The sequence below is a fragment of the Microcaecilia unicolor genome, chromosome 5, assembly GCF_901765095.1.
Source record: "Microcaecilia unicolor chromosome 5, aMicUni1.1, whole genome shotgun sequence".
NCBI classification, from domain to species: domain Eukaryota; kingdom Metazoa; phylum Chordata; class Amphibia; order Gymnophiona; family Siphonopidae; genus Microcaecilia; species Microcaecilia unicolor.
In genome coordinates this window covers 261,513,551-261,540,060 of record NC_044035.1, presented here as the reverse complement: position 1 = coordinate 261,540,060, position 26,510 = coordinate 261,513,551, and the positions used below count along the sequence as shown (strand labels likewise).

Sequence of the window (26,510 nt, the reverse complement as noted above, 5' to 3'; positions counted from 1 at the left end):
CATCAGGCTGTGCTATCTCACAAAAGCAAGCAGAATTTGACAACTGCATCACAGAGATGATCAAATAAAGTACATCTCTTAATAAGAAATCCCAAAGTCAAGACTTCTTTCACTCAGTTAGTGTTAATGAATCTTAAGATTTCCCAAATCCTGACCTGAGGAAATGGTGCACTGCACCAACGCTGCTCGCAGGTGGGCGCTGGGAAGATCTTTACTACACTGGTATTCTGCAAAGAGCGCTCTGCACAGAACGCTCTTTCTAGAATACTAGTTTAGCGTGGATCTCGCATCTAACTTTGGGCACTGCACTTTCGCCTGCTGAAACCTGGTGTAAATGCTGGCGTGCAACTAATGGCAGTTGGGCATGTAAATTATCCTATTCTATAACATCGAACCTCATTTCTGGGAACATCTCTGGCCCACCCATGCCTCTCATATGGCCACGCCCCCTTCTGAGTTGCACACTATGGGGCCCTTTTACGAAGGCGCGCTAGCGTTTTTAACACATGTGCTAAAAATAAGTGTGCACTAAACGCTAGCTTACCTTTGTAAAAGACCCCCTATAAAATTTAGGTGAACACTTTATAGAATAGGGTGCAGGGCAAATCCGCCCATAAACCCAAATGAGTGCCAACTGACCCAATTACTGATTGTTAATGATTCATTAACTAATTAGCTTGCATGCAGATCTGGGATCTGCACCCAAATTCTAGCGACCTATATAAAATCTAGGGGATGATGGGGTAATTTTATACAAGGCTATGTAAAAGGGCTTTTATAGAATTTACGCATGAAGCCCCTAGGATGAAAGTATGCACAATAACATGAATTCACATATTTTTGTGACCCACACATAGGTGGGTTCAGAGGTGGAAGTCTGGGCAGACAGCAGGCAGCATTGCAATTCACACGCACTTATAAAATATGCATGTACGTTTATATCTACTTTTGAGCAGTGTCAATCAAACTGCACCCCTAGTATTTCATAAAGGCACATAGGTGCCTCCACGCCCTTTACATATAGGTGGCCCATTACTCTCGATATCTTCTGTCACGTCATAGTCCCCCCAAATTATGTAAGTAAATATTTCAATGCTGCCCAGCTAAGCTCTGGTTTCTGGGCTACACATACTGACTATGCATGCCTGCCACCAACTTCACGATGGACCACCCAGCAGTGAATACAAAGGTGCGGGTAATGCAAAATAATTATTACATTGCTCCTGCTTTTCTGTGGATTATACAGGGGTGTGGGGTATATATGCGAAAATACAGTATCTCCCAGGCTATGGAGAAAAACATGAGGGGGGTGGGGAAGCAAAAAGGCATAATAGCAAAATGTGGCGCACCTTCCACAAATTCAGCTAAGGACATCATCAGCCTATCGAAGGCCACAGGAACATTTGTGGCATGGGTCAGGATGTCAACCACCCCCGAGAGTCCGTAGAAGAGGTACATGGTGGAATGTTGCCAGTTCTTCAGGTGATTCCACTCCTGTGCCTTGTAATTATACAACTTCAAGTGGGGTCCATTGGGTATAAACTGCTCCCCTAATATACCTACAGAGCAAGGACAGACACGGTGACAGCATTGCCCTGAAAATGTACCTGAAATCACATACATTCATGAACAGGCCTGTTTACTTTTTTTTCTAAATGAATTTCCAAACAGGCTCTTGGACAATTTTTCCCGCAGCAAAATTATACAACTTAAACCAATATTAAAAAAAAAAATCACCAGTAAATAATATGGAGAGCCATTTTCATATAAAGTTTGTTTTTTTTCAATAACCAGGACCAATGAAAACACATTTCTTACTTTTTTTCTGTTTCCCTATATATATAATTTTTTAAAATATTATTATTTTTTTTATTCTCTTTTTTTTTTTTGCAACGCTCTGGTTCAGCCCATGTGTCAAAACTGCAGGGCTACCAAGCTGTCCTGTGCCAGGAGGGCAATTTTAGGCCAATGGCCCCATCCTGATGCATTTTAGGACACAGTACTGATTTCAAACAGTAGAACTAGCAGCTACAACTACCACACTATTCTGGAGGCATAGGTTCAAAAGCAGGACTAGCCAAATAGTCTCCCTTTTGGATCCAGGTAACTTGGCAGCTCTGAAAATGTAAACTATTAAAACCTAATGCAATTATCTGTTATCTAATGTGGCAGTGTGTATAAACCTCGACCCTATGCTGCAGCACAAGGCTCAAGGGAATGCACAGTAGAGAATAACACAGGAACGGGGCAGGGACAGAGCCTGAGAGGACGGGGCGGGGATGGGGACAGAGTCCATGGGGACCCTGTCATTTTCTACGCTGAAGCTTGTTAATGAACTGGACTGTTATTTATGTTTCAGTGATGCAGATGATGATATTTTGATTTTTTTGGAAAAACAAGCAAACATGCTGGCCACAACTAGCAAAATTTGCATGGGGGTACCTGTACATTCCTGCTACCAGCACATCTTCTGAGAAGACAACTTCTATTGCAGGAAGGACTGTAGAAGACAGGAGAGCTAGACTGAATCCTGAGATTGTTGATGCCTTATTATTCATCAACAGTTTTTTTTTTATATATCTTTTTATTTATTTCCACAGCATACAACACAATGCAGTTACAGAACAGGTATAAATAAACAAAGGCCAGTAAGTTCCATAACATGGTCTTCATTTTTCCCCCTTTTCCCCCCCTCCCTCTTCTCTCCCCCCCTATCTCCCTCAACCCTATCCCAACCCATCCCCCCCCTTTTTTTAGCAGTTCAAAATCTTACTTCTTGCTGTTGGAGTGAGAGTATCCCAGAATGGGGACCAGATTTTGCAAAATGTGTCACCTCGCTTGGAAGCTAGGTCCGTAATCCCCTTCTTTTCTAATGAACAAAAATGAATCATGGCTAACCTCCAGTGTGCCACGGTTGGACCTTCAGTGTCCAACCACAACTGAAGGATGATTCGCTTTGCCATCAGAGTGGATTTCTTTAAAAATGATTTATATCCCACCGAGTTGGTCTCTGTGTCTTGAATATGTCAAACAGTTGCTCCGGAGATGGATGCCACTTGCAGGACCACATCAGTAACCCTGTGAGGCCAATAACCGCCAGAAAGCGCGGGATCTCGGACAGGACCAGAACATATGTCCTAAGTTAGCACCACCACCCCCACACTTCGGGCAATTATCTGTTTCCCGGAGGGTGGCCCGGTATGCTCTATGAGGAGAAATGTATAATCTCAACAGGAACTTGTATTGAATTTCACACCATGCCACGTTTTCCGTAAGGCTATAAACTGCCCGAAGACACTCCGCTATTTGCTCTTGTTGGAGATTAATGTTCAGTTCTCGGTTCCACTCTTGAGTCACCTTTAAGAGATCAAGCTCTTGTTGTGAGTCTCTAAGGAGTCTATGAAAATAGCTCAAAGGGACTCGCAATTGCGCGTCTAGTCCCAATAGTTCTTCCAGCTCGTCCCACATTTCTTGGGTTAACACAGCTGGAGGTAGCGAGTTGACATAATGTCTTATCTGGTAATATGCAAAAACATCTTGGATACCCAGCCCATATTCCTCACATAGGTCTTTAAATGGTTTGATAGCCCCTTGCTCCGACACCACATGGTATAGATAATGTATCCCAGAGGAGGCCCACCTCCGAAAAGTAGCCGAGGAGATCCCCTCCGGGAATTCTAGGTTTCCCTGGATCGGCAGTAACAGGGAAACCTCCCTATCTCTACTGTAGTGTCTGCGCACCCACCTCCAGGTGGCTCTTAAGGGCATCAAAATATATTTGTAAGGGCCTAGATTTGATAGTTTCCCGGGAGGTGCTTGTAACCAGTACGCGAAATGCAGGGGGCCGAGTAGTGCCGTTTCGGTTTGGGTGCAAGAGAAAAATTGTTTGGAGTGGAACCAATCGGAGATGTGTCTGAGACTGCTGGCAATAAAAAATAATCACAGGTCCAAGAGACCCAACCCTCCCTTGGTCCGGGGGAGCATTATTTTAGCCAACGGTAATCTGGCTCTCTTGCCCTGCCACAAGAAAAAATTGAATTTCTTCCTTAACCACCTATCGTATCTCCCGCGCCACCACACAGGCAGCATTTGTAACATGTACGTCCATTTTGGAACTAGGACCATGTTATATAATGCAATACGACCTGTCAGTGTGAGTGGAAGCACCTGCCACCTATGGAAAAGCTCAGTCACTTGCTGCTTCAGCAATTCTATGTTTGTATCATAGAGCTGGTTGAGCTCTGATGTGATAACAATTCCTAGATATCTTATGCTCGATTCTGCCCACTGAAAGGGAAACTGACCTCCCCAGGTCGAACGTATCTCGGCCTGGATGGGCAGGGCCACTGACTTTTGAAAATTAAGGGAAAACCCCGTGTGGAACCCAAATTCTGCTAAGACCTTTAGCAACTGTTTCACCGATTGAGCTGCCTGGGTGAGTGTCAGTAGAATGTCATCGGCGAAGGCCAAAACCTTCACCGATTGTGAGGGCAGGGAATCAACAGATTTTTAAAAAATCATAACAGTGTTTCATAGGGTGTATTTCTCCCCTGCTAGAACATACAGAATGGGTTGTATTTTGTACCCCTGGACATTTTAACAGGGTGGATTAGGATTACTTGGGTGAATAGAAGTCAGCTATTGTTGGGGTTGGAAGGGTAGAGGGTGGTGGTGAGGGTTATTATAGTTGCTCATTGTTATTATTATTTTCTATTTGTGATTTATAAACAACAGTAGCACAGCATACTGTTCCTTTTTATAATAAAAAGATTTAAATATAAAATCATAAGTGTTCGAGGCTTCTGAGGATTAGGACAGAGCTCACGGGGATGGGGCAGAGAGAGAACCTGCGGGGATGGAGTGGGGCTCTGATCATGGGGCGGTAGCAAACGCCGGCGCTAGTATGGCGCTAACAGCCTGTAGCGCCGGTGTTTGCTTTTGATCATCTGCCCCCTGGCGAGTAGGTGAGGAGTTGAGGGGAAGATGCCAGCTCTGGGCGAGGGCAGGAGAGATGCCCAGAAATAGTAGCACAGCAGCTGAAAATCAGTGGTGTGGGTGATAGATGGCTGGGGGGCCCTTTTACTAAGCCGAGTAGGTACCTACGCATGCCCAACGCGTGTCAATTTTGAGTTACTGCCAGGCTACCGCGTGGCCCTTGGTAATTTGATTTTTGACGTGCGTCCCCTATGTGCACTGGAAAACAATTTTTATCTTCTGGCCATGCACGGCAGAAACCAGGCGATAATCGTCATTCTATGCACTTAGACGATTACCACACGGTTAATGCGTGAGACCTTACTGCTAAGTCAATGACTGGCAGTAAGGTCTCAGACCCAAAATGGACACACGCCAATTTTTGCTGCACGTCCATTTTTGGCAAAAATTTTGAAAAGGCCTTCTTTACAGGTGCACTGAAAAATGGATCTGCGCATGCCCAAAACACGCACCTATACTACCACAGTCCATTTTTCAGTGCACCTTAGTAAAAGGGCCCCTGGGTTACTCAGTCTGATTATGTAAGACTAGTAAAACATGCCCGTTTCTCACACAAATGAAACGGGCGCTAGCAAAGTTATCCTCCGAGTTCCAGCTTGGCCCCCTCCCCCCTTTCATCCGAGTTCCAGGCCCCCCTGTCCTCCGAGTTCCAGGCCTCCCTCTCTCTCTTCTCCGAGTTCCAGGCTCCCTCCCTCCCTCCCTCTCCTCCGAGTTCCAGGCCTGCCCCCCCTCCCTTTCCTCCCCTCCAAGTTCCATGCCCCCCCTCTCCTCCGAATTCCAAACCCCCGCGCCTCCCTCCATCTCTCTCTCTCCCCTCCGAGTGGCAGCCCGACCTGCATTGCCCGCCCTTTTCTCCCAGTCCTCCGCCTGCCCCTCGCCTTCCTGCGTGCCAGCTTGAATTTAAAAGTTCTTACCTCGGGGTCCGCCGACAGCAGTGAAAGGCAAGCAGGCACGGCGCTTCAGCCTGCCTTCCCTTCTGTCTCAGCTCTGCCTCTGGTCCCGCCCTTCCGGAAACAGGAAATGAGGGCGGAACCAGAGGCAGAGCTGAGGGGAGAGAGAGAGAGAGAGGGAGGGAGGCGTGGGGGTCTGGAACTCGGAGGAGAGGGGGGCATGGAACTCAGAGAGAAGGGGGGCCTGGAACTCGGAGGACGGGGGGAGGGAAAGGGGCGATTCTCCCACGATTGTATCCTCACCTCCAACGTTCTGTGACTGGCTGGTGCTGATTTCCTTTCTCTCTCATTGATCCGCCCTCTGACGTCATCACGTTCAGACGCGACGGCGGACCAATGGGAATTGTGTTACGAACCCAGGCATCCAGACGTAGAACGTTGGAGGTGCAAATTATTATACAGGATTACTTGGCTTGTCACATAGATAAATAAAAATAAGACAGTGGGAGACACTATAGCTTCAAAACCACCAGAGGGCACTCCTATTCAGGGCACACTTCCTTACACACTTGCTTTTCAAAAAAATATATATCAGCCCAATCAAACTTATTTCCTCTTTTTACTAATGAAACCAGATAGAAAATTTACAGATGAGTCACAGACGTTGCAAGCAGGTGACAATTGTGAGGCTGCAGAAGGGCTCCATTTTTTTCAGAAAAGGTTGAGTCAGTGCCGATTTTAATTCCCCTAAATAAATAGGGTTACTAATTGACGCAAGCTGTTGAGGAGCATTGAGGACTGCAGCAGCCTGTTCTGAAAGATGGAGTCCATTGGTAACCCTCTGATGAATGAAGCAGATAGCTTCATTGTAAGCTCCACAGAGCAATAACTGTCTCTAATGCGCATCTGGACAGCACCGTGTATGTCCAGAACATTAAAGAAAAAAATAAATTATCAATACTAGTAGCTTGCTTGATGCTTCCCTTCTCCCGTGTTGTTTTGTTGGTCTTGACATGGAGGAAGCAATGAGATGTATATTCCCAGACCTACCAAGACTCCCAATTTCACAAGTCATTTCCCATCAAAAAATCAGGATCTCCCACTGAGTGGCCTCCTGTCTAGCGACAGCAGGAAGCATCTTCATAAATCACCATCTTCTGCTACCACTGATCCCACACCCCACTGAAGCAGGAGACGACAGTCTATGAAGGCGTTTCTTGCTGCTGCTGTACAGGGAGACCAGTCCTGTAGCCAATGCCCGTGAATCAGCTGTGCTGGGTCATAGAAATGGGCGGAGTTGTGGCTGGAGCTGAGTGAAGCAAAGGGCAGGGCAGAGCTGGGGTGGGCTGGGGGGACCCTAAATCTCCCACTGAGTTGACTGGCCCCCTTGACAGCTCTGCATTCCTACTCACCTATCAGAGCACAGACTGCTTTCACTATTCCTTCGATAATTTCAGCGCGCTGAAATCCAGCCTTCGACCCCAGGTAAAAGACTTTCTTGTTCTTTCTGCAGGCATGTTTCAGCGGGAACTTCACTGACCACCAGAGGCCGAACAGCAGGAAAAAGCTCCCAGGAAAAGCATGGCCTATGAAATCTGCCATGATTTCTAGGATGTAAATATACCTGGGGAATAAAATGAGCAGAGTTCACTGAATTTATCACCAAAAGTAGAAGCCTTTCTGAGCAAGTTTAGGAGAAGAATATGGAATCAAAATAATAGAGCATCTTTCCTAAAAGCAAAACCTTCAAAAAGGGTATTGGGGGTGGGATAACCACAGAGTAGCAAGCAGAACTCTACCTAGAGTTACCACATTTGCCCTAAGGTAAAAGAGGATATATGCCCTGCCCCGCCCTGTCCCACCTGCCCCACCCCTGTCACACCCTACCGCGCCCCCTGTCACTTTGACCCCTCCCCAAAGAAAGCCAGATTCCCTCTCTCACCCTCTATATATATCCCCTCCCCAATTTTCCAGCCTCCCTTCACCCACATGACTCCATTCACTACCCCTTCCCTCCTGTACTTTAATGTAGTGCCCTGGTGGTCTACTGGCCTCTTTGGGGCAGGAAAAAGCCCCCTCTTTCCTGCCTGGCGCGGCTGTAGACCTCTCTTGCTCCCAGCGCTGATTCAAAATGGCTGCCAAGAGTTCCAGCAGTGACATTGCAAGACTTCTGTGGAAGTCTTGCGAGGCCACCGCTTGAACTCTCGGCGTATTTTGGCTGGTTAGTGGACTGTATATCGTCACTAACTGGCTCAAGTTGATGCTGCATACTAACCAGTTAAATACCACTGAATATCTGGTACTGACTAGCTCAGTGGGGTTGAACTAGACAGCAGACTCTCCTGCCCGGTTAAACCCTTTTGAGTATCTTCTATCCCTTAAGGGGCCAACCTATATAGAGGATGGAGGAGTAGCCTAATGGTTAGTGCAGTGACCCAAGAGCCAGGGGAACCAGCATCAATTCCCATTGCAGCTCCTTATGACTCAACATGCTTAGTTAGTACTTGACAGTATTAATTTGCAATCTTTTGTCTGATTTTTATTTTTATTTAAGGACACCTGATCTACTACGGTCTGATTTGCAACCCCACTATCAGGATACCCTATCTTCCCTGTTTTGGTGATATCTTTGAAAGATACCTTATCTCAAACCATGCGCTTTTGAGCGACTGTCGGCCTTCTCCCCGTTTCTAGTTTAAAAGCTGCTCTATCTCCTTTTTAAATGCCGACACCAGCAGCCTGGTCCCACCCTGGTTAAGGTGGAGCCCATCCTTTCAGAATAGGCTCCCCCTTCCCCAGAATGTTGCCCAGTTCCTAACAAATCTAAAACCCTCCTCCCTGCACCATTGTCTCATCCACGCATTGAGAGAGATGACTTCCCTATGAGGAAAGGCTAAAGCGGCTAGGGCTCTTCAGCTTGGAGAAAAGGCGGCTGAGGGGAGATATGATAAGAAGTCTATAAAATAATGAGTGGAGTTGAACGGGTAGATGTGAAGCATCTGTTTACACTTTCCAAAAATACTAGGATTAGGGGCATGCAATGAAGCTACAATGTAGTAAATTTTAAATAAATTGGAGAAAATCTTTCTTCACTCAATGTGTAATTAAACTCTGGAATTCATTGCCAGAGAATGTGGTAAAGGCAGTTAGCTTAGCAGAGTTTTAAAAAGGTGTGGACGGGAGATCACGTGATGCACTGAGAGCAGCAGCAGTGTTTAGGCTGTGCTCCGGGGTCCCCTCTCCATAATTGCAGCCCAGACTGTTCTCAATTCCCCTCCTATGCCAACCTGAGAGGGTGAACGTGATTCGGAAAAGTGTATGGAAGCTTACTTGGTGCCGATGCCTCCTGGAGCCACAAAAAGAAGTGTAAAAGGCGATAAAGGCAAATCGCCACCGACCACGGTCGAATCCAAGATGGCGGATCCGGCGAGCGAGGCGCAACCAGAGTTTTCCAAAAAGCAGCTTGCGCAAATAACTAAAGCAGTCGAGGCGGCTCTGGAACCAAGATTTGAGTCCCTTGCGGGCCAGTTGGGACAGATGGAGGCGCGTATATCGGAGATGGTGAGGCGGACAACAGAACTTGAGAAACGCATGTCGGAGGCTGAGGACTCATGGAATAAAAGCGCGCCGGCGCTCAAAGAACTGGAAGAGAAAGTAAGAGCGCAAGGCGAAAAGCTTGAAGACCTAGAGAGCAGAGCGCGCCGTTCAAATATAAGAATAGTCGGGATTCCTGAATCGACTCCAGAAAGGAACCTGGGGGCCCTCCTTGAAACATGGCTGCAACAGGAGTTCGCGCTCTCGGATAGCCGCGGGGCCTTCTGTATTGAACGGGCGCACCGACTGGGCAGACTTCAAAAAGAGAACTCAAAACGAGTTGCGATTGTGAAAATTCATAATTACATACACAAGGAAGAAATTATGCAAGGATATAGATCCAAGAGGGACTCCTTAAGATACAATGGTGCACCGAGCTTGATCTTTCCTGATTATCCAGCGGGCGTTCAGGAAAAAAGACGACGCTTCCACCCGGTGTGTTCAAAGCTGGTGGAGAAAAAGATCCGATTCACATTGGCCTACCCTGCAACCTTAAAGATTCACTTTGGTGGCAAGTGGACTAACTTCGACTCAGAAAAGGCAGCGATGGAATATATCAACAAACAACAGACTGACCCCATCAGTGAGACCTGAGTGTATCCAGCTGCGAAGAGGACAACGTGGTGATAACGCACAGAGCGATTATGCTAGACTGACTAGGGACAGTGAACGTGAGGGGAACTTACTGGTATTACACATTTCTATCCTGTTTGTTTTAGAGGCATATGTATGAGTAATGTACGGATGTGTAGTTACCTCAAAGGGAGAGGGGACCCTCTGCATTAGGGTGAATCCTTGCGATGAACGCAAAATCATTGCCAAGTTCTATGGGATGTTTGGGGCAGGGGGGTTGGGAGAGAATGGTTGTGGGGGTTGGGTATAGGATGGTTATAGGGGAACCTTGTGAGCCATATAATAACACTTTTAGAGGGCAGGGAAGGCTACGGGTCTTGTCTATTGTGAGCGGAGATAAAGATGGCAAATGGGTGTGGGGGAGGGGCTGGGCTCCCATATCCATAGAACCTGATTACAGGGTGTTGTGGAACGATCATGTATTCATAAGGGTCTGCCCCTTATAAACTTATAACTTGGAATGTGGGGAGGATCTCCTCCCCAATAAAACGGAAGACGGTCCTAACGCATTTAAAGCGACTTAACACAGACATAGCTTGTCTTCAAGAGACCAGATTGTCTGCTGAAGAGCACGAAAAGCTTAAGAGAATGTGGGTGGGACAGGTAGATTATGTATCCTCAGGTCGGAGAAGAGGTGGGATTGCAATCTTATATCGTAAACATTTAGTGTACTCATCAGAAACTTTGTTAAAAGATGATGAGGGGCGCTATTTGATGGTCAGGCTGAATATTCAGGGAAAAGAACTGTACTTGCTGTCAGTATATGCTCCCACTCCCCAAACACCAGAATTTTTTCCTGAATTGATGCGGGCCCTCCTCCCGTTTTGAGATAAGGAGATAATTCTTGCAGGAGATATGAATGCTATTATGGACAACGAGGTGGACTGTACGGGGAGGAGGAACATGAGGGCAGATAATAGAAAGGGGCAGGATATATTGTCTTCTTTCACGACCTCGCTGGGGCTAATAGACACATGGAGAGCCCTGCACCCGGAGGGCAAAGATTTCACACATAGATCCCGTGCACATGGGACTTGGGCACGCTTAGATTACATTTTTGTATCGGCATCCTTATTCCCATGTGCCCTAGAAGCCTCCATAGAACAAATTATAATCTCAGACCATTCCCCGGTGAAGATTACTCTAGAAATAGGTGGGGGGAACCACACAACAAAACACTGGAGATTTCCTGGATATCTAGTGAAAGACGTAGATTTTACCAGTTTTTTACAGGAAAAATGGGAGGAGTTCTCGTCCCACAACCAGCAACATAGAATGGACCCAGTCTTATACTGGTGCACTGCAAAGGCAGTAATGAGAGGAGAGGTTATCTCTTACATGGCGGCCAGAAAGAAAAAAGTGGCCGCTAGTATCATCAATCTGTCAGGGCAATTGAGCAGTGCCAAGCGCAAACTTTTAACCTCCCCCACACAGACACATAGAGATAATTATGAAGCGTTGCAAGCTACCATAAATTCTTTAATACAAGAACAAACACAAAAGAACATCACATACCAGAAATTTAGATTACATAAACATGGGAATAGACAGGGTGGTCTGTTGGCCAAGTTGGTTAGTCCCCCGACTGGAAATCGTACTATCACTGCGCTGAAGGACGCGCGAGGGAATATGCACAATAGAACCGAGTTACTGAGTCTGTTACAGAATCACTTTAGAGACTTATATACATCTGCCGGCCCGCCCTCCATGGAGGAGGTGGACAGGTTTCTGTCCACTTCGGGGATGCCCCGGTTAGACGAGGGGACCCGTGATGCCTTAGAACTGCCCCTGCAACTAAAAGAGCTCCAAAACGCTATTCGCAGCCTCAAGTTGGGATCGGCCCCGGGGATAGATGGATTCTCTGGGAAATTCTACAAAACATTACAGTTGTCCATTGTCTCACCTCTAATGGATTATTACCAGGCGGTGATAGATGAGGGGAAGCTCCCACAGCATGAAAACACAGCTCTGATCACACTACTACTTAAACAGGGCAAGCCAGCAGAGGACCCTGACTCCTATCGCCCCATCTCTCTTATCAATGTAGATGTCAAACTTCTAGCAAAGATCCTGGCTAATAGATTAGCAGCGAATATCTCAGCCCTCATAAGTCCAGCACAGGTGGGGTTCATCCCCAAACGCCATTCTGTTTTACACATGCAGAGAATTCTCTTAGCCATGGCCCAATGCACTGGTCAAAAAGAACCGGGTATGTTAGTTAGCCTAGATGCGGCGAAGGCATTTGACCATGTGGATTGGAGATATCTGTTCAGGGTGCTAGAGTGGATGGAGTTTCCAGAGAGATTCATTCGCCCTATAAGAGCACTATATGAAGGGCTAGGGGCACAAATAGTAGCAAATGGGGGGAGATCTGATTGGTTTCCGGTTCGCAGGGGAACAAGACAGGGGTGTCCCCTGTCGCCCCTCTTATTTGATCTTTCCTTGGAGCCCTTGATACGGGCTCTGAATGGTGCAGGAGAAATTAAGGGGGTGAACATTGCGGGTGAAGAGGTGAAAACACTGGCTTATGCGGATGACATTCTGCTGGTCCTGAGGGAGCCCCAGGTGTCTTTGCGACACGTTCTGGAAGTTGTGGGGAGATACGGGGCTCTCTCGGGGTTTTCGCTGAACCTTCAGAAGTCATGCGCACTTGCCCTAGATGCTGGGTTGCAAAATACTTGGCAGGGGAGTTTCCCGCTACGTTGGGCAGATACAGAACTAAAATATCTGGGAATAGTAATTCCACGGGACCTGTCGAAGCTATATAAACTCAATATTGGCCCAATGATGGAAAGCATGAAACTTAAATTGACGCTGTGGCAAGCTCTTCCACTCTCTCTATGGGGGCGGATTACACTCTTTAACATGCTTATGGCCCCGAGGTGGCTTTACCTTTTTCAACAGCTTCCACTGTTTTAAACAGGCTAACGCAAAATTTTCTCTGGAGGGGCAAACATCCCAGACTGCTTCTGTCAGTGATCCTCACGCCAAAAGAACAGGGCGGGATGGGGCTTTTGAGTTTAAGGAACCTTTCGATAGCATGCGCAATGCGGCATGTCAACGATTGGTTCCGGGGAACAGCGGAGTTTTCTAATACAGTGGCTGAGACGTCAATTTTCCCCGGGACACACTTTAGTTATCTCCTGCACACAGGTTACTGCCTACCACCCCTAGCATACCAACGACATCCCTTATTGCACTCGCTCAGAGCTACCTGGAGGTGGGTGTGTAGGAGACATAATTTCAGCGCCAAAGTTACACCTCTGCTTTCTATTTGCAATAATCCAGAGTTTCCTCCGGGGCTGAGTGCTAGTGTTTTTAGTCAGTGGAGGAACAGAGGTGTTGTTTATTTATCTCAAGTAGTTAATGAAGAGGGGCAGCTTAAAACACTTGCTGCACTAACAGCAGAGTTTGGCATTCCTGGCACACACTACTTTGCATACACACAATTAAAACATTACGTGTCCTCCCTCTTGTGGTCTGACCTCACAGAAGATGTAGTAGATATACTTACTGAGAATTATTCGCTTGGGGCACAGGTATCTGTCCCCCTGCGGTTTCATCTCCAACAGCTAAAAGACACTACCCAAGAAATAGATTATATGCGGTTGGCTAGAAGTTGGTCGGAGGACTTGGGTTGCACACTTACACCTGATAATTGTAAGAAATTCATAAGAAAAATTTATCTGCTACACCTGTCAGTCCCGCAGTGTGAGAAGTTATATCGATTCTTCATGAGGACATACTTGGCACCAAAGAGAGTAGCTCGTATAACGGAATCGTGTGATGGGACTTGTACCAGGTGTGGGAGTGGATCAGCCACGTTGGGACATATGTTCTGGCTCTGCCCCCTGGTACAGCAATTTTGGGGGGATGTCCTTCATTCCTTACACACACAATGGGGGTGCTCTTTGGTGTGTGACCCTCTGATTCTATTTTATACCTATAAATTTACTGAGATGCCGCCACCAGGGTTCAAGAGATATGTGCAGTGGGCGATACTATTTGGGATTTTCACAATTCTAAAAACCTGGCGGTCAGAGTTGAGGCCTCCTCTGCCATGCTGGCGTGCTCTGATGATACAGCAAATGAAGCTCGATAGATGTAGTGTGCGGGTATTGGACAGCACCGAGGGAGAGGAGTTCCGCAAACTGTGGGAACCTTTGTGGCTGACTATGCCCTCACGAGCGAGAAGTTATATTTTGAACATTTGAATGACTCACAAGGGGGGGGGGAGAATAGGGGGTGAGGGGGGAGTTATTTAGTTCAGGGTTTGGGGTGGCAAAGTTATTTGTTAACGGAAAATTCAACATGGCTGATCTAATTTGTAAGTTTTATTTCATGCTTGTGATGTACTATGCAGCATTTGTTGACAATAAAAATGATTAAACATAAAAAGGTGTGGACGGCTTCCTAAAGGAAAAGTCCATAGACCTTTATTGAATGGACTTGGGGAAAATCCACTATTTCTGGGATAAGCAGTATAAAATGTTTTGTACTTTTTTGGGATCTTGCTAGGTATATTGTGACCTGCATTGGCCACTGTTGGAAACAGGATGCTGGGCTTGATGGACCTTCGGTCTTTCCCAGTATGGCAATACTTATGTACTTATGTAACAAGTCACTTATGGGTCCTTTTACCAAGCTGCAGTAAAAAGGGCCCTGCAGTAGAGGCAAAGGCTGTTTGTGCCACATGCCAGGGCCCATTTTACTGCAGCAGGTAAAAAGCCCCCAAAAAAGACATGGTCATATAGTAAGATTAATCTTACCATGTGGCCATTTTGGGGGGAGAGCACTTACCACTACTCACTGAGGTGATGGTAAGGGCTCCCGTGGCAACCCAGTGGTAACTGGACAGCACCACTACTGCTGGGTTAGCGCCACGCTAGAAATTATGGAGGTATTTTTCATAGCGCTGGAAATGGTGCACCCTCAAGGTGGAGCTACCACCGGCAGCCGTATTGGGCCGGCAGTAGTGCCGGGATGCCGTGCGACAACCCTTTAGTAAGAGGGACCCTTAATCCTCTATTGTCCCAGGTGCAATATTGTACCTGTATACAATATGTAAACCACTTTCACTGTAACCATAGAAATCAAACAAAATAAAACATGGAAAAGAAAATAAGATGATACCTTTTTTATTGGACATAACTTAATACATTTCTTGATTAGCTTTCGAAGGTTGCCCTTCTTCTTCAGATCAGAAATAAGCAAATGTGCTAGCTGACAGTGTATGTAAGTGAAAACATTCACAAACCAGGACTCATAGCCACCAACTTCAAGAAAGTGCTGTAAAACAGTTCACCCCAGTATAATGTAGTAAATATGTAATTTGTGTGTGTAGAGTACCCTCAGATATAAACCACTATAACTGCAGACAATAATGCTGCTTAAAAGTGGCATAGCACTTCTTTCATTGGGTAACTCTAGCAATTTTTTGGGAGAGCAACATATGCTCGTTTTTATATGCGTCCCAATCACCACAGTGCTATAAAATCACTTATTACTTTTAAAATTATATATACTAGGTGAAAACTGTGCACTTATCTCTTAAGTTCTTGCCTCCCAGGCAGAACTATCTTGCCTTGCTGAAACATTTGTCAGTTGCCTTCCCCTGGAACCGCCCGACTCCGCGGGGTTTCAATCACTTTCCTCAGGGACAAGGGTTAAGGCTGCATAAGTCTTTTCTTCCTCCTTCTTTTTTTCTCAAGCAATCCACAAAACAAGGCAAAGCCTGCTTGTCCCTTGTGGCTTATAAAGCATCCGCATCCATGTAAGGTCGGAAATGACGTCACAATTTACAACTAACTTTATGCAAGCTGTTCAAAAGCAGACAGAAAGACGAATAGCAAACATCTCTGTCAGCCACTCCAGATCAAATTATAGTATTCCATTCCACATTTTCATTGAGCCCCTGAGGATTCATTGTCTGTAAAGTAAAGATCCACCACTGCTCATGTCTAGCTAGTGCAGTGGTCCGATCCATGCTATTCATCCAAACAGGGACATGGTCAATGATGAACCACCGTAAATCTGCAAATGTGGTAGAAGCCACATTTAAACCGGAGGAACAGCTCAGCTTCGAACTGTCAGCATTGGACCAATACTACGGTTCTTTAAAACAGAATAAGATTAAAAAACTCCAACGTGACCAGTCAGATTATGCTGCTGGGCCTATATACAATTGGCTTGGAGCAAAAAACAATAATGATCAAAGTCAGGAATCTGGTACGGTTCCAGAAGCCTTTTCAAGTTCGGAAGATAGTTCTGACGGCGGGAGGCAATCCCGTGATCGCAGACGTGGTAGAGGCGGTAGAGGGAAACGCTCACGCCAACGAGGTAACCGACGTCCGGGGTTTCAAAATCAGCAACAATACTATGCACAACAACCTATGTTTCAACCACATTTTCAAGGTCCAATACCCACATCTTCTTTTCCAGGCGCTATGGCACCGAATGTGGGTTATCAACATCAACAGTATCAAGACATTGTAGCTCACAGTAATGCCAATATTCATCAAGGTTCTTTACAAATGATGCAATCCAATATGACAACATCGACGACACCATCTGCCCCAGCTTTTTTAGGGGCGCAAGGCCCAGTAACGCGATCCAGCCATTCCAGGAATCAAACGTAATTAACATTTCTCAGAGGCCACTCACTCCTACGCAATTGCAAGTGTTAGAAAGAGGGCTCTCGTTCGTTCCTACTACATCACATAATGCCTTTTCAACTAGGATTGATTTGGCTAGAATTTTTAGGAACTTACAGGTCAGACTATTTTTTTTCTCAGCAAAATCCATTGCAAAATGATGAGTCTTTATTTCGACCCAAATCACGCTGGATTCCCCCGGGTCCTATGGACACCCATATAGCGATGTTTAGAGCTTTAGTTCTCAGAGATGTGGAAAAATTAGAAACCACAGAATGCACTTATAGACAACATAGAAGACGGTATGATAACTTGACAAAAGTAGAACGGAAGGAGTTAGAAGTCTTATCCAAGGATCCTATGATTATTATACGTCCCGCGGATAAGGGCGGGTCGGTAGTAATTCAGGACAAGGATACATACAGGGAGGAGGTTCATCGGCAACTTTTTGATAACAGATATTATCAACGATTACTAGAAGACCCAGGTCCAATATTATACACAGAAATTGCTGACATAGTAGATCGAGCTACACAAAATGGCTTTTTAACAAAGGCTGAATCACGCTTTTTGAAAGTCACCAATCCCAGGAATCCAGTGTTTTACACGGTCCCTAAGATTCATAAAGATCTTCTAAAACCTCCTGGACGCCCTATCGTATCCTTATGTGGCACCATTTTGGAACCTTTATCCAAATTTTTGGATTATTTTTTACAGCCTTATGTCATTCTGGCTAGGTCTTATATACGGGACACTGCCCATTTTTTGCGTCAGTTGGCTGAAATAAAGGAAGTACCAGAGGACGCATTTTTAGTTACTCTGGATATCGAATCGTTGTATTCTAACATCCCCCAGGATCTTGCCCTTAATATCGTGGAGAATACGATGGCTAAGCGCCCTGTCACTGAACGCATACCATCTACTTTTTTACAGGCCTTGGCCAGACTCGTTTTAAAATCAAATTATTTTGAATGAGTCAACATTTTTTTTGCAAATTACTGGAGTGGCTATGGGCACAGCAGCAGCCCCCAGTATTGCTAACTTATATGTCAGTGATTTCGAGGAAATGAATTTATACAGTTCCCAGTGGATTACCCACATTAAATATTGGGGTAGATTTATAGATGATATTTTTTTCATTTGGTCATCCACTGAAAATCATTTAGATCAGTTTTTTGACTGGTTGAACAGCAGAGATGTCCATTTGAAATTCACTATGAACAAACATAGACAACATGCTATATTTTTGGATACAGAAATATTTAAGGGTAATGGTAGTTTATACACCACAGTTCACCATAAGCCCACGGACAGAAACACTTTACTGCAGTTCAACAGTCATCATCCTCATAGGTTAAAGTGGTCATTACCAGTGGGCCAGTTCTTACGATTACGGAGAATTTGCACCACTGATATATCTTTTAAACATCAAGCTGTTTTATTAATGGACAAATTACGGATCCGTGGGTACCCTGAGAACTGTATTCGACAAGCGTACAAACGAGCATGGTTCGCTCAGAGATCGTTATTGCTGACAGACAAGCCTAAGGAACCATTAAACAGGATGGTATGCGTGTTAGGCTTTTCTACCATGGCCCCTCAAATTGCCCAAATTATTAACAGTCATTGGCAGGTGTTAACTTTCCATACTATTTTTTCAGAACAGCCATGTATTGCATACACGCAAGGGCAGAATCTTAGGGACCGATTAGTGCATACTTCCATTGGATACAATAATCAAAATAGAGAGGATGGTTTACATCAACCTTGTGGTACTTGCCAATTTTGTAGTCAAACTTACCGTATGACACAGTGGACTCATCAACAAACGTCAAGAACATTTAAATTGAGATATAATACGATGTGTACTACATCTTTTGTAGTATACATTATTGAGTGTCCCTGTCATTTGTATTATGTAGGGCGTACCATCAGGCATATGCGGGTGAGGTTAATAGAACATAAAAGCAGATTATCTACAAAAACTATGACAGCTCCTATGGTTGCCCATTGTGAACAATTTAAACATACATTTGCAGATTTACGGTGGTTCATCATTGACCATGTCCCTGTTTGGATGAATAGCATGGATCGGACCACTGCACTAGCTAGACGTGAGCAGTGGTGGATCTTTACTTTACAGACAATGAATCCTCAGGGGCTCAATGAAAATGTGGAATGGAATACTATAATTTGATCTGGAGTGGCTGACAGAGATGTTTGCTATTCGTCTTTCTGTCTGCTTTTGAACAGCTTGCATAAAGTTAGTTGTAAATTGTGACGTCATTTCCGACCTTACATGGATGCGGATGCTTTATAAGCCACAAGGGACAAGCAGGCTTTGCCTTGTTTTGTGGATTGCTTGAGAAAAAAAGAAGGAGGAAGAAAAGACTTATGCAGCCTTAACCCTTGTCCCTGAGGAAAGTGATTGAAACCCCGCGGAGTCGGGCGGTTCCAGGGGAAGGCAACTGACAAATGTTTCAGCAAGGCAAGATAGTTCTGCCTGGGAGGCAAGAACTTAAGAGATAAGTGCACAGTTTTCACCTAGTATATATAATTTTAAAAGTAATAAGTGATTTTATAGCACTGTGGTGATTGGGACGCATATAAAAACGAGCATATGTTGCTCTCCCAAAAAATTGCTAGAGTTACCCAATGAAAGAAGTGCTATGCCACTTTTAAGCAGCATTATTGTCTGCAGTTATAGTGGTTTATATCTGAGGGTACTCTACACACACAAATTACATATTTACTACATTATACTGGGGTGAACTGTTTTACAGCACTTTCTTGAAGTTGGTGGCTATGAGTCCTGGTTTGTGTATACAAGTTGTTGAATGTTACCAGAGACATTGATATTGTGAATCCGTTTTCTGTTAGTGAAAACATTCAAGCATTACTATGACAGTCTGACAGGGTGGGAGGATGGGGGTGGGTCGGAGGTATGCATGGGGACATCAAAGCATATCATTGATATTCTAACAGGATGGGTGTGGATAGGTGAGGGGTTGGGTGATCAACAGAGACATACAGCTTTATGATTTATAATGGGCTAGGAACCCCAGGTCCTTGTTAAGTCCTTTCTGTTGGGTGTTAAAATATTCAATCATTCTGACTTCAAAGGTCTTACGTTCTTGTATGGTTTTAAAGTTACCTTTCAGTATTCTCACTGTGAAATCACTGGTACAGTGTCCTGGTTCTGTGAAGTGCTGTCCCACCGGGGTGGGGGCCCTACTGGCTGTATTGTTCATGTGATGTCTATGTAAATTGAATCTTGTCTTAAGCATCTGGCCTGTTTCGCCAATATAGCATCCTTCGTTACATTTTTTACACTGAATGATATATACCACATTGGAAGATGAGTAAGTGAAAGATCCCTTTATGTTGAATATCTTTCCTTTGTGGGTAACTGTGGGGTCCTGTGAAATATTTTGGCATAGTTTGCAACTGGATACATTACAGGGACGTGTGCCCTTCTGTTCCTTTTCAGTCTGTGATGGAAGTTTACTTCTGATTAGCTTGTGTTTTAAGTTGGGTGGTTGTCGGAAGGCCAGTACTGGTGGGGATGGGAATGTCTCTTTCAGTAATTCATCCTCCTGGAGTATAGGTTGTAGATCTCTTATGATTTTCCTCAGTTTTTCCAGCTCTGGATTGTATGTCACAACAAGGGGAATTCTGTCTGTGGATTTTTTCTCCTTGTACTGTAGCAGATTCTCTCTGGGTGTTTTGAGGGAGGAGGCAATATTCTTGGAGATTATTTTGGGGTTGTAGCCTTTCTGTTTGAAGGATGCACTCAGGCTTTTAAGGTGTCTGTCTCTGTCCCCTGGGTCAGAGCAGATACGGTGGTATCTTGTGGCTTGGCTATAAATGATGGATCTTTTTGTATGTGAATGATGGAAGCTGGAGTTGTGGAGGTAGCTGCATCTGTCTGTGGCTTTCTTGTATATAGATGTTTGTATACAGCCATCACTGACCGTGGTGTCCAAAAAATTGACTTTTTCTGGGGAGTAGTCAATTTTGAATCTGATTGTAGGATGGTATTGAAGGCAGAATAAAATTGTTTCAGAGTTTCTTCACCCTCCGTCCAAATCATAAAAATGTCATCGATGTATCGGTAGTATTTTAGAGGTTTGGTCTGGTGTGTATTCAGAAATGTCTCTTCCAGCTCAGCCATAAAAAGGTTGGCATATTGGGGTGCTCTCCTGGTGCCCATCGCAGTGCCCATTATTTGCAGATAGATATCATTGTTAAAGCGGAAGTAGTTGTGAGTTAAAATGAATTTGATTAATTTTGTAATAGTTTCTGGTGAGTATTGATGGTCCAGTGTGGATTTTTTTAGGAGTCTTCCACATGCAGCTATGCCATCCGCATGTGGAATGTTGCTGTATAGTGATTCTACATCCATCGTGACCAGAAGGGTGTTAGGTGGTAGTTGCTTGATATTTTTCAATTTATTCAGAAAGTCTGTGGTGTCTTGTATGAAGCTGTTAGTTTTGTGTACGAGAGGTTTCAGAATTCCCTCTATGAATCCAGATATTTCTTCCGTGAGTGTGCCAATACTTGATATGATTGGTCTGCCAGGGTTTCCCGGTTTGTGGATCTTGGGTAGCATGTAGAATGTGCCCACAGCAGGTTGGTTTGGTATGAGTTTCTTCAGGTGAGGTTGCGCTTGTGTAGGAAATGTTTTGATAAGGTCTTTCAGCTGTTTTGTGTAATCCTGTGTGGGGTCCTCAGTTAGTTTCCTGTAGTATTTATTGTCTGAGAGCTGTCTGTGCCCCTCTTCAATGTAATCCTGTGTGGGGTCCTCAGTTAGTTTCCTGTAGTATTCAATGAAGAGGGGCACAGACAGCTCTCAAACAATAAATACTACAGGAAACTAACTGAGGACCCCACACAGGATTACACAAAACAGCTGAAAGACCTTTTTCAAAACATTTCCTACACAAGCGCAACCTCACCTGAACCACTGACCTTGTACCAGGTTCTAGGACTGGTCAATATATATATTATTACTCTAGTTCATTTTTCTATAGCAAATTACAGGTCTGAAGCTTATTTGTAGACCACTTGCTCACTAGGTCCCGTTATTATACATATTGGGTGATGTTGTTCACTACCCATTATATCATATCTTCCTCTCCGCACCCAACACCAGATACTGGTGATCTGACATCTATTCAGATCTCTGGTAAGGACTTTCTGAAACAGACCTTTCTATTTTGTGGTTGACCTCCCTACGCCACCGAGAGTTCGGAAGGGCGTAGTGATCCCGCCAACTGTCCTCTTTCTCAATTGATTTTCTGCGCTGGAGAGTACATTGCACGAATCGTGAGTATATTTTCATTTATTGCATGTGTTACTATTAAGCTTGCCGTTGTATACTTTCATGGCCTGTTGGATTAGCTCTAATTTAAATGTTTTATTTTACCAAATTTAGGATTAAGATTTTGTCCTCAATACACAGGGACACCTCTGTATGTGGGACAATAACTGTGTATGTGTATGAGTGTGGTTTTCCTTTTCTGTCTGTGTGCTGTGACTTGTGATTGGCTACTGGAATATTTATTTTTATGTTTTTTGTTTTGAAACCCTAAACAATTCCTTAACCGTGCACAATTCCAATGATTGGTTTTGAACTACATTTAGAAATATCTCGCTTCATCTTCTAAGCTTTAAGTTTTCTACGTATCAGGATTAGGTTACTGTTTTAATTTTATGTCTGTATGTTCCTGTGTGTCCTGTGGTAAATGGCATAAACTAAACCAGCTAGTTATTAAGGAATCATCTCTTTAGTTTTAAATTAGTGCTTTAAGGTTACTCCGCGAGATTGCCTATCAACTGCAGTGGTAGTAAATCTCAAAGGAGTGTTTTTTTCCAGGATTGTATATTATTTCATTTAAGCAATGTTTGTTTGATTTGTGACATGATATCAAATAGATTGTTGTTATTTACTTCCGGTAAAATTGCTTTCACTAGAAATGCAAGGACTTTTTAGTTATAGTAGCTATAAATAGATTAAGGGTTTTTGATAATTCATCTTTGTTAGCTCCGGTACTCACATCCGGATTCTAAATCTGGATAAGACAGATAAAGTAATAACCTTCTCCTCTTTTCCTCTCCTGAAGTATTAATTCTATGAAGACTAATTAAACCAGCATGAAGTTTTAATACGAAAACTTAAACTTACAGTTTTTATTTTGATGTATAGTCCTATTTTCAGTCACCATAATATCCAATGCTTGCAGTGAGCAGTAAACTCAAATTAGACACAGGAAGCACAGTTATTTCGTGATTTCCTTAGGACCGAATGACAGAGATTAACCCTTGTAGTTCTTATTTTCTCTAAAGTTCATTTTTTACAAAAGCTTTGAACTCAGTATATGATACAGGAATTCATTACGTGTTTCAGATTTTTAATAACTAGATGGGTTTTTCTATGATTCTGTGTTATCCTTGCTACTCTTTGTTTAGAATTCAATTTACAATGTAGGCTTACAAGCTGTTCCATTTATCATACTGGTCTATATGAACATATCCTACTGGTCAATTTGTGCATTTATTGCATTAATAAAAATTGTTATTATATCCTTGATTTTTGAATTTTACTAAAATGTTTTAAGAAATGCTCCTACTTGTCTCCTGCTTATAAAGCGGCTCCTCCTCTGTATTTAAAATATACTCTAAATTGTAAATTGATTCCTGGGAATATATAAGCTTATTTTTAGCTATCCCTCTGAATGTGAATCTTGATATGCTGTCATAATTTAGGGCCCAAATTGTGAAAGCATAGAAAGGATCAGTTTAGAATTTAATATAATTTTCATTTTCCAAATTGGCTCTGAACTATTACAGATGACTATAGGTTATTGTCGTTCTCATTTGACCTATTTAAACCTTGTAAAGGTCATGTGAGGAGGCCTCATAGAAATATATAGTTTTTACATCTTTCTTTTCTGATATTGGCTTTTCTCTATTTCTCTAAATATCATATTAAAGGCTGTATTTTCCTGGAGCAGACTCTGACCACAATGTTTCCTCAGACTCTGCTGACTTCCTGTGCCAGCAAAATCTAATTTACAGAGAAAAATTGTTTTCTACTTGTAACTTGTGATTTTATATATTGAGACTATGCTCCACCTATTGGTGCCCCAAGGAACTAACAATGCATTCTTTGACTTTTCTTTCTAATGGTCCTGTGCTGAGATTTGACTACTAGATATTACTTCTTATATCAGCTCTATTTATTAAGTCCTGTAGGTTGAGTGAAGACTGCTAATCCAATTTCTGATCTACCTCCTCTATTCCAGTTTGGTACTTCTGCTACCACTGACCTCTGGCATGAAAAAGAAGCGCCACCTCCTCCAATGAGAATTTTCTTTTGTCCAAATGATGTAATTAATTTAGACCTTCTTGGTTATGCTCTTAAATATTCTATTGTATTAAATATTTTTGCAGGTTGTTCATCTTTTCCAGAACCTACATGGCACTTTACGTATGAGCTCTCTATTACAACAGACAGCGACCGTGATTCCAGAAGATACTTCCATCACCTGGACTAGTTATGAGTTTTAAATTTCTGCACATTAGTCTTCTGCTTTGACTATGACTATTTCCTAAGCTACCCTTCTTTCTGAATCATCGAACTCGTAAGTCCTGCTGGCCTCCTGCAGCTGAGGGCCCAACCCTTGGTGAATGGTAATCATCGCAGGTGAAGATTCCATACCTACTGGCGCTAGATTGCAACGCATTGCCCGTGCCTTTTGACTATTTTTGTGCACCATATTCCTGACCCTCCATACATCAATAACTTGAACAATCAACATCATCTCAAAATTTTAATTTTTATTGTTTTTTTTGGTACCCTTTTCTTTTGTTCCATATACTTAACTATTGTTATTTGATCATCTCTTAGTAGTAATTACCAATCTGTCTTGCACATTATGCAAGCCAGAAGTGGGGATACATTCTGCAAATCTCAATTCCTAGTATTAAGACTGTCACTTATACTGATTCCTTGCCCAAGTCGCTGTGAAAATCCAGACCTCCGTCCAGATTCTTCAGCGCTTCCACCGCCTCAACCATGATCGATGAAAGAGAACCAACTGATACTTAATTAGAGATTTACTGTTGCTGTTTATGGACATTATAGACTCATATTTTGTTTTATTTCCAGTTTAGCCATAATCCTGATTGAAAAGTTCAATTTTATTTTGTTTTTTTGTTATTCCCTTTCTAGCTAATGACTCTCTATTATGAATGGACAGTCAGAATTGGACTATAATTGTCTTTATTTTCTCTTGTTGTATTGGTTTTGAAACTCTTTTCTGCCATTTCTATTTATGTAATTTAAATTGAAGTTGATATTGCTCAGACACAGGGGTAACAACAAACCCTAATACTGGCTAAGATATCATAATGTAGGTGTAAACCCTGTTAGTATCAACCAGTTATGCATTTGTTTAACTTTGGTGTAGGCTTACTTAAGCTGCATGTCTTTCTGTAGGTTTGACTAAGCTCCAAGTGGGGTAACGGATATATAAAATGCTTCCCATACTTCCAGGTCATTATGCATATGTCAAGATCCATGCATGTCCTTTGTTAATATAAATTTTCCTAGGATTGACCATTTTTGCTGTATGAGGCAACCTCATACTTGCTATCCACTTTTTAGTGCTCATGATTGGATGCCAATGATGAGTAATAGTAAGGTCCAGGAATTCCGACCTGTTTAAGGATTCTGAATACCTACAACCTAAAACAGCCTGCAATCAGAGTACTAACCATATATTTGTTGAGCCCATAACAATGCTTAATCAAAACCACTATTCCTTCCAAGGACCACTGAGACAGATACATTAGATTATCTCCCCATGCACTATGCTACAGATACAATAGAAGCCATAGAAAGACCTGAAAGTGTTTATTAGCATGATCCACCTGAAATTGCTATTACCCACATACCGATACTTCATGAGATTTTGTAGATGAACTCATGGATTTGTCCCATTCATAAAACCTTTCTTACCACAAGTTTGAGCAAGTCTCAAGAGGGGTGACATCATGATTAAGGCCCAAGGGATTGGGTAATATAAAGGGAATTCCATGCGCCCCAAATAATATATCACCTGAGAATGAAGTTTCCTATCTTGCACCATACCTTCTAGCAATTTGTAACACCAAAACTCGCCCTCTCGTTTGATAGCTTGCCACCTTCTAGAATGGATGATGACAAGCTTGACGAGCTTTGTGTCACCCCTCCCCAGATGGGGTGACAAGTGGGGAATGTATAATTATGGTACAGCCAGAGACCCCCCCACTGGAATGGTGGCGGGCCCAGTCATAGAGCTCAGGCCATTACAGACCTTGGCTGAGTCAGAAATCTGATGGCTGACATAACTGGGAGCTTACTGGAAAAGTATGGCCTAGTTTGTAGCCCGGATTGAGGCCTAAATAAGCTAAATTAGGAAAAGTTAGGTCAATAGATATGGAAACGCAATGGAGGATTTCAGCACAAAATGGAACCGTATCTGTTACAAAGTGGAATTTTCTCTAATGTAAGTTAGAAAAACAAGTTGAGAAATGAGACTTTCCTGTGAGCAGGATTGTGGTCAGCCATGGTGTGAGAAAGGAAAGGTGTAGCTGGATGCAGGGTCTTGCTTAAGATTTGTGGTCAAGCGAGCTAAAGACAAAACCATGGTAGCAAGATAGAAGCTACTCATTAGCATGAGCCAATCAGTGACAACCA

At 43.5% G+C, this 26,510-nt stretch overlaps 1 protein-coding gene across 2 annotated transcripts in view; it reads right to left on the bottom strand.

The window, feature by feature from the left end:
* The window catches only part of LOC115470685 (transmembrane protein 45A-like), an 87,486-nt gene that overhangs the window by 24,281 nt on the left and 36,695 nt on the right, over positions 1 to 26,510 (bottom strand). For both annotated transcript variants that reach the window (XM_030204075.1, XM_030204076.1), the window contains exons 2-3: positions 7,298 to 7,509; positions 1,350 to 1,559 (exon numbers count right to left, since the gene is read on the bottom strand). In XM_030204075.1, the coding sequence (XP_030059935.1) occupies positions 1,350 to 1,559; positions 7,298 to 7,509 (422 nt within the window). The remainder of the gene's footprint in view (positions 1 to 1,349; positions 1,560 to 7,297; positions 7,510 to 26,510) is intronic.